General features: G+C 43.8%; 1 protein-coding gene across 1 annotated transcript in view; it reads left to right on the top strand.

Annotated features, from left to right (window-relative positions):
- Window positions 1-12,611, top strand: part of FARSB (phenylalanyl-tRNA synthetase subunit beta) — an 84,612-nt gene that overhangs the window by 46,283 nt on the left and 25,718 nt on the right. Inside the window, exon 15 of the mRNA XM_056564907.1 lies at window positions 1,974-2,091. Coding sequence (XP_056420882.1) covers window positions 1,974-2,091 — 118 coding nt within the window. The remainder of the gene's footprint in view (window positions 1-1,973; window positions 2,092-12,611) is intronic.

Raw genomic sequence — 12,611 nt, 5'->3', positions numbered from 1 at the left:
GAGACATTACATTATTCATATAAGGCAACTATAGGCACAAGCTCTTCAAAAGATTACTGGAAATACATTTAAAATCTGCTATCTTTTCCTGACATTTGGCACAAGTTGGGAAAGGGATTGTGTAGTGGGCTCAGGAGTTAAGTCAGCTTTATATACAGTGGGTTCTGGTTGTGTATTACAGCGAACACTTAAAATTCTTAATCCTTCCAGTACTTATTAGCGGCTGTATACTACAGAGGTAATTCTTTCTTTTCTTTTGGGATTTCTATTCTGTCACGACTACAGTGCTCTCTCCTGACACCTCTGTCCATTTTAGGAACTGTCCAGAGCAGCATATGTTTGCTATATGGGGAGTTTCTCCTGCTCTGGATAGTTCCTAAAATGGACAGAGGTGTCAGCAGAGAACACTGTAGTCTGACAGAAAAGAAATCCAAAAAGAAAATAATTTATTCTGTTGTAGTATACAGCCGCAAAAAAGTACTGGAAGGATTAACATTTTTTAATAGAAGTAATTTACAAATCTGTTTAACTTTCTGGCATCAGTTGATTTAAAAAAAAAAAATGTTTTCCAGGGGAGTACTCCTTTAACCCCTTAAGGACCCAGCCCATTTTCACATTAAGGACCCGGCAATTTTTCTACTGTCACGTTAAGCATTAATAATAAGGATCAACCGATTATCGATTTGGCCGATATTATGGGCCAATATTCACGATTTTGGACATTATCGGTATCGGCAATTACCTTGCCGATAATGCCCCACTCTGCCCCCCTTCCCCGCCTGCCTCGCCTCCCCGGCCAGAGACCACCGCCGCCGCTGCCCCATTGCCTCCCCCATCCCCGGTTTTATAATTACCTGTTCCCGGGGTCCGCGCTACTTCTGGCTCCTGCGACGTCCTGCGTGCTACGCATTGATGAGTGACGTCCTCAACGCGACGTTACCGTCAGTGCGCTCAGTGACAGCTCAGGACGCCGCCGGAGCCAGAAGTAGCGTGGACCCGGGAACAGGTAATTATAAAACCGGGGATGGGGGAGGCAATGGGGCAGCGGCGGTGGTGGATGGACTAGGGAGGACCCCGGGGGAGGCAATGGGGCAGCGGCGGTGGTGGTTGGACTAGGGAGGACCCCAGGACAGGCAGGGGGAGAGAAGCGGGTGGCGGTGGTGGTCTGGCCCCGCAAAAGCCGCTGCAGTTCATTGATTTAAATCGCCTGCTTTGAATCATTGATCTGCAATGGCTTCTGTGGGGGGGGGAATGGCCGATAACTTACACCAAAATATCGTAATAAGTTATCGGCTATGGGCCTAAAAGGTCACAGATTATCGGTATTGGTATCGGCCCTAAAAAAAATCGATATCGGTCGATCGCTAATAACTCTGGAATGCCTTTATCTTTCATTCTGATTCCGAGAATGTTTTTTCGTGACATATTCTACTTTATGTTAGTGGTAAAATTTCATTGTCCCTTGCATCATTTTTTGGTGAAGAATTCCAAAATTTGATGACTGTTTTTAGGGTACATTCACACGGTCGGATTTACAGCGAGTTTCTCGCTGGGAGTTTGAGCTGCGGCAGAAAATTTGCCGCATCTCAAACTTGCACTAGAAAACTCGCTGTAAACCCGCCCGTGTGATTGTACCCTGTACATCCACATTGGAGGGGGGGGGGGGGCAAACCTCCAACTGTTGCAAAACTACAACTCCCAGCATGCACTGACAGCTCTGTTTCGCACGGCTTGCGTGCTTCCTCCGGTCATCATGACCGGAGGAAGCACGCAAGCCGTGCGAAACAGACCTCGGTCGTCTATCACTGTCCCCCCACCAACCTCTTCCGATCAATATGTGTATGTGAGTATGCTTCAATAAAGAAGATACTATTTGCTGAAACCTGGTGAGTGGCCGATGTCTTCTTTACTTTCTTCTTGTGAACATAATTTGGGTCTCACCTCTTGACTTTTGTTGTCTTTTCTCTGTTCAGGTGGCTCGTACGACCTTACTGCCCGGCTTGTTGAAGACTATTTCAGCCAATCGTAAAATGCCTCTCCCTTTAAAACTGTTTGAAATCTCTGATGTGGTGACAAAGGACAACACTAAAGGTAAAATACTATCACTTCCCAACATATGTATTTGTTTGCCAACTGCTGCTTAGGTTACATGTATAGGTATCTGGTATATAGGGCCAGGTATCGTACAGTATCCATTCTAGGCTGGTTCAGTTAACGCCATAAATTTTGTGTAACATAAATCACGTAGCCGGCAGGTTTCTTCTCTGCTATTGATATATTTCTTTGCCGGTTTTAATAAAAGGATAAAGGAGAACAGTTGCCTTCGGGTGAATGTCCCCGCTCCATCCTGACTGTGTAGGCTGCATGGAGAAGCATACAGATGGACTGCACATCTATGCTTGATTTTTTTTTTGCAATGTTTTTGGCTGACTGTATAGATTTTAGTTTCTGTAGACAGCTCGAGTCTGTTGTCAGCCTGGTGTTCACTGTAGTTGAAGTGCCATAGGAGTTAAGTGTAAAGACATTTGGGGCTCCATCTTTGACCCTACAGAACCTTAAAGGGGTACTCCCCTGGAAAACATTTTTTTATATAAATCAACTGGTGCCAGAAAGTTAAACAGATTTGTTAATTACTTCTGTTTAAAAATCTTAACCCTTCCAGTACTTATCAGCTGCTTTATGCTCCACAGAAAGTTATTTTCTTTTTGATTTTACTTTGTCTGACCACAGTGCTCGCTGCTGACACCTCTGTCTATTTTAGGAACTGTCTGGAGGAGGATAGGTATGCTTTGGGGATTTGCTTCTACTCTGGACAGTTCTTGATATGGACAGAGGCGTCAGCAGAGAGCACTATGGTCAGACAGAAAGGAAATTTTATAAGAAAATAACTTCCTCTGGAGCATACTGCAGCTGATAAGTACTGGAGGGGTTAAAATTTTTAAATAGAAGTAATTTACAAATCTGTTTAACTTTATGGCACCAGTTGATTTAACAATTTTTTTTTCCAATGGAGTACCCCTTTAAGTACCTGCAGGGTTGGTTAAGGGGGTATTCCTATATCTTATTTCAGCATACTGCTAGGATATTATATCACTCCTTAATCAAAGTGGCACGAGAGCACTTGCGTAAAAGAGCTGCGGCACAAACACTGCAGTTCCTTTTTTGTTAGGATTAGTGAAGGTTACTCCCTAATAATATTCCATCACTTCTAATTGTGGAAAATTCCTGTATCATTGTGCGTTTTTTTTCTTAGATTGCTATACCCTTGCTGGCTGCTAGGTGGCAGCACTTCCTAATTCATTGGTAGAGATACAAGCTAATGCACTATGAGTTAATGGTGTTTGATTTTAATTTACATTTTGTGGTGTAATAGTGTTATGTTTTTTTGTGGAATTGTTATTCTCTTGTATGCAGCATTTTCTTTTTTATAATTTTAGTAGCAATGATTTATTTCCCTTCATACCTATGCATTGGTGCAACCAAGGTATATCTGATCTTTTTCCATTTTGCACCACCAGGGGGCAGGGGAATATAAGTAATAATTATTCTTTCTTTAGCACCAGCATAGACCACAGTACTGAACAGAGGTTGTTACCGCTCACTGTCTAAACTCTAGTGCCTTGGTTTGTAGTTATAACTACAGTATTGCTATCCATCAGTGACCATGTACTATTAGGACTGTATTCTCCTGTAATGTGTATATTTTATATATCAATGCATATAAAATGAGCTGTATTAGGGCTGGGCGGTATGACCAAATATGTGTATCACGGTATTTTTTTTAACTTATTGCGGTTCCACAGTATATAACTGTATTGCCGCCCCCCCCCCAATCATGTGACCCGCCAGCACTGTTCTGCTCCCCCAAATTAATGATCAGCCCAGCGGGGTACTACTCACAGATGTCACCTTCAAGCCCTCCTACTTTTTGTTGGGGGCCGCCGGCCGATGGAACTCACTGTACGCCAGTGGTCTCCAACCTGCGGACCTCCAGTTGTTGCAAAACTACAACTCCCAGCATGCCCGGACAGCCAACGGGCATAGGGATACAGGGATATCTTTTGCAGCCCGGGCATAGTGATACAGTGTACAGCAGTGGTCTCCAACCTGCGGACCTCCAACTGTTGCAAAACTATAACTCCCAGCATGCCCGGACAGCCGTTGGCTGTCCGGGCATGCTGGGAGTTATAGGATTAGTTCCCCCGATGTGGGGACAGTGCTGTGCTGGACTGATAATACATTCCCGAGGGGGAGGGGCCCAACTGGTATTGCAGTATGGGGGAAAATTCATATTGTGCAGCTCAAAAAATTCGGTATTCGGTATGAACCGGTATACCGCCCAGCCCTAAGCTGTATACCCAATTTCCAGGCCTTAATGTGTGTACAATGTCCAAGGTTTTGTGTGAACCATAGCAGAGGGATAACATCGCTGAGTGGCTGAAGGGTCTTATTGCATTTGGCACAGCAAAAGGACAATCCTCATCAAAGGGGGTTGACAAATTTGCTTTTATGTTGCAGCAGATGGTTTAGCTGGCCCGGAGACAGTGGTCAAAATCAGTAGGGGCCTGAAGACAGAACAGGGGCCAAAAGCTCCTTCATACTTCATGACTGTGAGCAATTCTTAACACGGCAGGAAGTACGCTGGTTTATGAACAAACTCTGCAAAAGAATCCACATGTCCTCAGTATTGGGCTGTGTTCACACCATTGTCCTGGGCATTGCTGGATCTTTCAACCCGCATATGGCAACAGCACTGGATAGACCCCACTTGACTTAGGCTGCATTCACACTACGTTTTTGCAATACAGTTCCCGTATCAGGTTTTTGATGAAAAAAGTGATTCCTCAAAACCTGACTAAACTGTATCAAAACGTGTGTACAAATTTTAACCCGTATACGGTTTGAAAAATGATGTCCGGTTGCATCCGTTTTTTAAGAAAAAACCATATACAGTGGTCCCTCAACATACAATGGTAATTCGTTCCAAACGACCCATCGTTTGTCGAATCCATCGTATGTTGAGGGATCCGTGCAATGTAAAGTATAGGAAGCTGTACTCGCCTGTCCCCGCCGCTCCGGACCAGGTCCTCACCGCTCCCGATGCTGTCCCAGGGGCTCCCGATGCTGTCCCGCTGCTCCAGGTCCACTTCGGGATCCTCCGGCTTCTTCCGCATCTTCTGTAGGGTCCGGGCCTCGCTTTCTGGTGACGTTATTACGCTGCTGGGCCGGCACGGCGTGCACACGACGTAATAACGACGCCGGAAAGCGAGGCCCGGACCCTGGAAAAGATGCAGAAGATGCCGGAGGATCGCGAACTGGACCCGGAGCAGCGGGGATAGATAAGTGAACCTGCCCGGGATGCTTAAACTGCTATCCGACAGCAGCTTAAGCATTTTGCGCTGTCGGATAGCAGTTAATGCGATGGCCCCGACATATAAAAGCATCGCATGTCGATGCCGACATCGACATGCGATGGCCTCTGAGAGGCCATCGTAAGTCGATTTGATCATATGTCGGGGCCATCGCATGTCGGGGGGGGGGGGGGGGGTTACTGAACGTTTTTAACTTTTCACTCCATTATGAATAAAGTTTCACTTGTTTTGATTGAAATTCCAAGAAAAAAAGCTGATGTAACAGAAAAACCAGATGTAACAGTACGCACATACGGTTCTGTACGGTTCCCATTGACTCCCATGTTTAAAAAAGAAACGTATACGGTTTTTTACCCGGACCAAAAACCATGGTAGGCTTTGATTTTCGGTACGGGAAAAATAAAGACAAAACCGTACGAGATGCAAAACAAATGCAACGTGATGCATCTTTTGGCATACGGTTTTCAATGGAGAGTCAATGCATACGGTTTTCAATACGGTTCCGTACAGTTTTCACATTGAAAACGTATACGGGAACTGTATTGCAAAAACGTGGTGTGAATGCACCCTTACAATGGGATCTGTCTGGTTTTGTTGTGGTGTCTGTTATCTTGACAGAGAGAATAATGCTTCAAACTACAGTATTCTTCTATCAAACCTGATGGAACTACTGACTGGCTCTAAGCCTATGACTATAGTGTGAACACAACTCAAAGGGGTATTCTCTACTAGCTGATTGGTGGGTGTTTGACCACTGGTACCCCCACCAGTCCCGAAAACGGGAAGAAATTTTTCCCCAGAATAACCAGAGCGCGCACACATGCGCAGTCTACGCTTTGTTTATTCTCTATGGGTCTTCTGAGCATTGCCAAGCGTAGAATGAATAAAACACTGGCTGTGCATGCTTGGTGCACTCCATTCCAGGGGACATTCTGGTGATTGTTGGGACGGTCCCCTCCCCAGTTAGCTTCTTATCCTTTATCACAGTGTTTCCCAAACAATGTGTCTCTAGCTGTTGCTAAACTACAACTCCCAGCATGCCCGGACAGCCTTTGGCTGTCCGGGCATGCTAGGAGTTGTAGTTTTGCAACAGCTGAAGACACACAATGCCATATCCTGTACATAGAGACTGGACTACCCCTTTTAAATCCATTTAAACTTGAAAATATCTGTAGAATACAGTATAAGGCCTAAAGGAGTCAAAAAAGTTTTTTTTTACACAGCAGGCCCAACCAACAACCTATAAGTGTGAGAAGCCTACAGAAATACCTCTTAGGGTGCTTTCACACCACGTTTTGTACTTACGGTTTCCGAATACGGCTGGGAGGAGGGGGGGGGCTTAATCGCGGCGCCCGCACTCAGCCGTATTTGGGAACCGTATTTAATGCATGTCTATGAGCCGACCGGAGTGAACCGCAGCCTCCGGTCGGCTGCGTTTTCGGCCGTATGCGGTATCCCGACCGTAGGCAAAAACGCGGTTGACCACGTTTTTGCCTGCAGTCGGGAAACCGCATACGGCCGAAAACGCAGCCGACCGGAGGCTGCGGTTCACTCCGGTCGGCTCATAGACATGCATTAAATACGGTCCCCCTATACGGCTGAATGCGGGCGCCGCGATTAAGCCCCGCCCCCCTCCTCCCAGCCGTATTCGGGAACCGTAAGTACAAAACGTGGTGTGAAAGCACCCTTATTCCTTCATTAACGTCCATGAGATTTACATGGTGTACAGGCGGATATAGTCTTATCTAAGACATTTATAACCACTTTGAAACTCCTTCTCGGGAGAACATGGATATTTCTGAGTATTTCAAAATGCCCATATGCTACAGTCATGGCCGTAAATGTTGGCACCACTGAAATTTTTCAAGAAAATGAAGTATTTCTCACAGAAAAGGATTGCGGTTACACCTGTTTTGCTATACACATGTTTATTCCCTTTGTGTGTATTGGAACTAAACCAAAAAAGGGAGGGAAAAAAAGCAAATTGGACATAATGTCACACCAAACTCCAAAAATGGGCTGGACAAAATTATTGGCACCCTTAACTTAACCCCTTAAGGACCACGGGTTTTTCAGTTTTTGCACTTTCGTTTTTCCTCCTCACTTTTTAAAGATCATAACCCTTTCAATTTTGCACCTAACAATCCATATGATGGCTTATTTTTTGCGCCACCAATTCTACTTTGTAATGACATCAGTCATTTTACCCAAAAATCTACGGCGAAACAGAAAAAAAAAATCATTGTGCAACGAAATTGAGGAAAAAACGCCATTTGTAAATTTTGGTGGCTTCCGTTTCTACGTAGTAGATTTTTCGTTAAAAATGACATCTTATCTTTATTCTGTAGGTCCATATGATTAAAATGATACCCTACTTATATAGGTTTGATTTTGTCGTACTTCTGTAAAAAATCATAACTACATGCAGAAAAATTATACGTTTAAAATTGTCATCTTTTGACCCCTATAACTTTTTTATTTTACCGCTTATGGGGCGGTATGTGGGCTCATTTTTTGCGCCGTGATCTGAAGCTTTTAGCAGTACCATTTTTGTATTGATCAGACTTTTTGATCGCTATTTTTTCATGATATAAAAAGTGACCAAAAATATGTTATTTTTTTGAGCGTACGCCATTGACCGTGAGGTTTAATTAATGATATATTTTTTTAGTTCGGAAATTTACGCACGCGGCGATACCACATATGTTTATATATATTTTTATTTCCATGTTTGTTTTTTTATGGGAAAAGGGGGGTGATTCAAACTTTTATTAGGGAAAGGGTTACATGACATTTAATAAAATTTTTTTACACTTTTTTTTGCAGTGTTATAGCTCCCATAGGGGGCTATAAAACTGCACACACTGATCTTATACACTGTTCACTGCAAAGCCATAGCTTTGCATTGATCAGTGTTATCGGCGATCGATTGCTCTAGCCTGCATATCAGGCTTGGAGCAATCAATCGCCGAAGGGACACGCCGGAGGAAGGTAAGAGGACCTCCGCTCTTGTCCCAGCTGATCAGGACACCTCAATTTCACTTCAGTGGTCCCGATCAGCCCCACTGAGCAGCCGGTCAGCTTTCACTTTCGTTTTAGACGTGGCGTTCAACTTTGGTTAATAGCGCGTGACACCACGTGCCGCGTGCTAATGCCGCGTGCTATTAGCCCTGGGTCCCGGGTTCAGATACATGCCGGGAACCGACCCGATATGACGCGCGGTCACCGCGTGACCCCTTGTTATATATCGCTGGAGCTGGCCAAGGATGTAAATATACGCCCTTGTTCGTTAAGGGGTTAATATTTGGTTGCACACCCTTTGGAAAAAATAGCTGAAATCAGTCGCTTCCTATAACCATCAATAAGCTTCTTACACCTCTCAGCCGGAATGTTGGACCACTCTTCCTTTGCATACTGTTCCAGGTCTCTCTTATTGGAAGGGCGCCTTTTCCCAACAGAAATTTTAAGATCTCTCCACAGGTGTTCAATGGGATTTAGATCTGGACTCATTGCTGGCCACTTCAGAACTCTCCAGTGCTTTGTTGCCATCCATTTCTGGGTGCTTTTTGTCATATGTTTGGGGTCATTGTCCTGCTGGAAGACCCAAGATCTCGGACGCAAACCCAGCTTTCTGACACTGGGCTGTACAGTGTGACCCAAAATCCATTGGTAATCCTCAGATTTCATGATGCCCTGCACACATTCAAGGCACCCAGTGCCATAGGCAGCAAAACAACCCCAAAACATCATTGAACCTCTACCATATTTCACAGTAGGCACTGTGTTCTTTTCTTTGTAGGCAATCAAACTTCTTGATAATGTTGCGCACTGTGGACAACGGCAAATCTAGATCTCTGGAGATGGACTTGTAACCTTGAGATTGTTGATATTTTTCCACAATTTTGGTTCTCAAGTCCTCAGACTGTTCTCTTCTTCTCTTTCTGTTGTCCTTTCTTAGTGTGGCACACACAGACACGCAATGAGTAAGGGAACTTCTCTCCTTTTTATCTGCTTTCAGGTGTGATTTTTATATTGCCCACACCTGTTATTTGCCCCAGGTGAGTTTAAAGGAGCATCACATGCTTGAAACAATCTTATTTTGCCACAATTTTGAAAGGGTGCCAATAATTTTGTCCAGCCCATTTTTGGAGTTTTTTATGTGATATTATGTCCAATTTGCTTTTTTTCCTCCCTTTTTTGGTTTAGTTCCAATACACACAAAGGGACTAAACATGTGTATAGAAAAACATGTGATACGGCAATCCTTTTCTGTGAGAAATACTTCATTTTCTTGAAAAATTTCAGGGGTGCCAACATTAACGCCTATGACTGTATAGTACTAGCTACCCTGTGCCCTCCAGAGTGCTATCAACACAGTGCCCCCATGACAGTGCTGACAACAGTGCCCCAATGGTGTTAGCTGAACAGTGCACCAATACCTCTTGCCTATTGCTGCTTGGCTGCCACCTAACATTTGCCTGCTGTTCTCTGCATCAGAAGAAAGCTGTGTCTCTCTGAACTATCAGAGCACAGACAGGCTTGTATGGATCCGGGAAGTTGGGCCACACTGAATGGCATCATGGACAGGTTGTGCACCCCTGCTGTTTGTAAATTCTAAAGTGTAATGCTGCGAGAATGGTTTAGAATGGCTTGGTTGTTTTTATACAATGGAGGCATTCTAGGACTTGTAGTTATAAGTAGCCAACATCTTTAGCAATGGTTGCTAAGGGCAACTGGTCAACTTTTCCTCTGGACATGTTTTGATAAATCTTTCCCATAGTGCTTAAAGATGTAAAAAAAAAAAAATAAAAAAGTTTAGCAAAAGAAAGGAAGCCTGATATTTGGTAATAAGCCCAAAGGTTACTAATCCGGGTAATAATATCTTAATCATCTTAATCACTTTGCCGTCATCATCGGTAGAATCCTTTCAGTACATTCGTTTCCAGGAAGACCTATATGGGATGTCCTTCTAGTGTAGAATGAATCATACATCAGTAATGTGTTTGTACATGATTGTTTTTTCCTTTTATCTTTTGTTACCCTTGAACAAGCTGCAGTCACACAAGTCATCTGAGGTCTGATTCTCATATGAATCACCCTGAATACATCCAGCTATGGCAACCTCTCAGAACTACTGATCATGATCCGTTTTGGGTGTTATAAACTACAATGAGGAAATGCAATGGTAAAGGACAGCTAACCTAAAAACACCGTGTAATGTGTAGTCACATTACATAACATGGTGGACTGAAAAACCTATTTCATGAAATCTGGTTTGGATAAGGGGTGGTTTTCTGAAAGCGTAGGTCATTTGGGGAGGTTTTAGTGTAGTTTGAGAGTTTGGAAGAAAGAAACAAATATGTTCCTCCAGTACAGCCTGTTATTCTGCAAGTAAAAAAAAACATTAGATAGAAGCCAGTTTGCTTCATCTAAGGGAAAACATCTTCCTGATCTGGCAGATCAGATCAAGATGAATCCTTGGATCACCAGAGTCTAGTAACTATAACCTGTAATGAACTTACACTCGAGAGAGAATCCTGGCCTCTATTGACCTTCCTCCATAGTATTACTGCTTTTACTGTAAAGAATCATCATCTGTGTTTCTTTAGAAATCTCCTTTCCTCTGTATGGGAAATTAATGACAGAATCTGTTCTCAAGGGCAAAAGAAATCATAGTATGTTCTAGCTAGACACATGTGAAGTGTATGCAACATTTGTTACATGACCCCTTATATTGTATGTTACCGCACTGATGTGTCCCTGTGAAAGTGCTAAGCTGTTCAGCACAGATCTTCAGAATCCTTCTCTGGCCATTGGGAAGTAATGAATAGAAGTGTGCTCTGTGCTTCTGGACGCCATTATCCTGGCTGTCAGATGATATCCGTCTTGTAATAGCACAGAATCACTAAATCCAATAAGCAGTGATTGTATGCTACAGGGTACCAGCCCTAACTAAGAACACAACTTGCTACTGTATATCAGATACATCTATAACATTCATTGTTTTGTCCTTTTATTTAATGCCGTACAATTGTGCAGCCCATATCACAACATATGTAGGTTTTCTTCTCTCCCTTAGGTTTTGTGCTCAGCGGGGGCCCCTTTTAAAGCTAAAAGAGAAAATCCAGAGAATGTTCTCAGGTTGTGTATAATAACATGACTTGGATCTATTCACTGCAATGGAATAGAGCTACAATACCACACACAACCTAAGGCCAGAGGATGGTGCTGTTCTACGAAGAGTTCAGCTCTGTATTTCTAATTTATTATAAACCCTCCAACTTTTTGTATGAGCTAGGGGGAGTCTGTGGAAGGAAGTGACCCCCCCCCCCTGAGTATTATTATAACTAGAATTAGTCCTGTCACATTTCAAGCCAATTCAGTTAGAGTACCTATCATGAATGTCCCTAATTCCCTCCCCCCTTCCTCAATCTGTCTCTGACTCTTACTGACACTAACCCTGCATTATTTTATTTTTTCTAAACACCCACTTTATACCTGAATCTGTCCTTGCATGGCTGCTCATTCTTCGGCCGTGTGTGAGAGAAGAAAGGGGAGTGGCCCAGCAGGTGCGACTTCATCTGAAGCCTGTCTGGGCTCCCTTCAGCCCTTCTACCTCTATGCTGGGATCCTATTCGGGAGCGCCGCATAGAGGCTCTGCACACAGCACGGCCGGCAGCTGCTGAGTCTCTTCCTCTCTGTTTAGCACTCACTTTACTTGCCCTACAGAGAGGAGGAACTGGCTGGACATGTCAGGAGCTGTGCTGTGGGCACAGCGCTTGCTACCGCCTGTCTGATTGACAGGCAGGGAGCTGTTCTGTGCTCGTCATGTGTCCCAGCTGCAGTATGAGATTTCTGACTCGCAGGCCAGCATGAGTCCGAAATCTATGAGACTTGCGGCTGGGACATGTAGGGAGACCCCTAGTGGTCAGTTTTTCAAGCCGAACACAAACATAGAAATACATTTTAAATTTTTTTAATTACTTCCAATTAGAAAGTTGCTTGGCATACTTTAATATACAAAATATACTCTTTAATAATGTGACACAATAATGGTAATGCCAGATGTGGGGCATATTTTCTACTTTAAAGGGGTCCTCCGGTCCTCCAGCGTTAACATTTTGTTCAGAACACTCGGAGCCGGAGGACTGCCGATTTGTAGTGGATTTTATCTCCACTTTCTCCCTTTGCATTGCGCTGCTATTTTTGTGCATAAAATACTCTGTGGATCCGCCCGTG

The sequence above is a fragment of the Hyla sarda genome, chromosome 3, assembly GCF_029499605.1.
Source record: "Hyla sarda isolate aHylSar1 chromosome 3, aHylSar1.hap1, whole genome shotgun sequence".
In the NCBI taxonomy this organism is placed as follows: domain Eukaryota; kingdom Metazoa; phylum Chordata; class Amphibia; order Anura; family Hylidae; genus Hyla; species Hyla sarda.
Note: the sequence above shows the minus strand (reverse complement) of the source record. Positions and strands in the feature narration are given on the sequence as shown.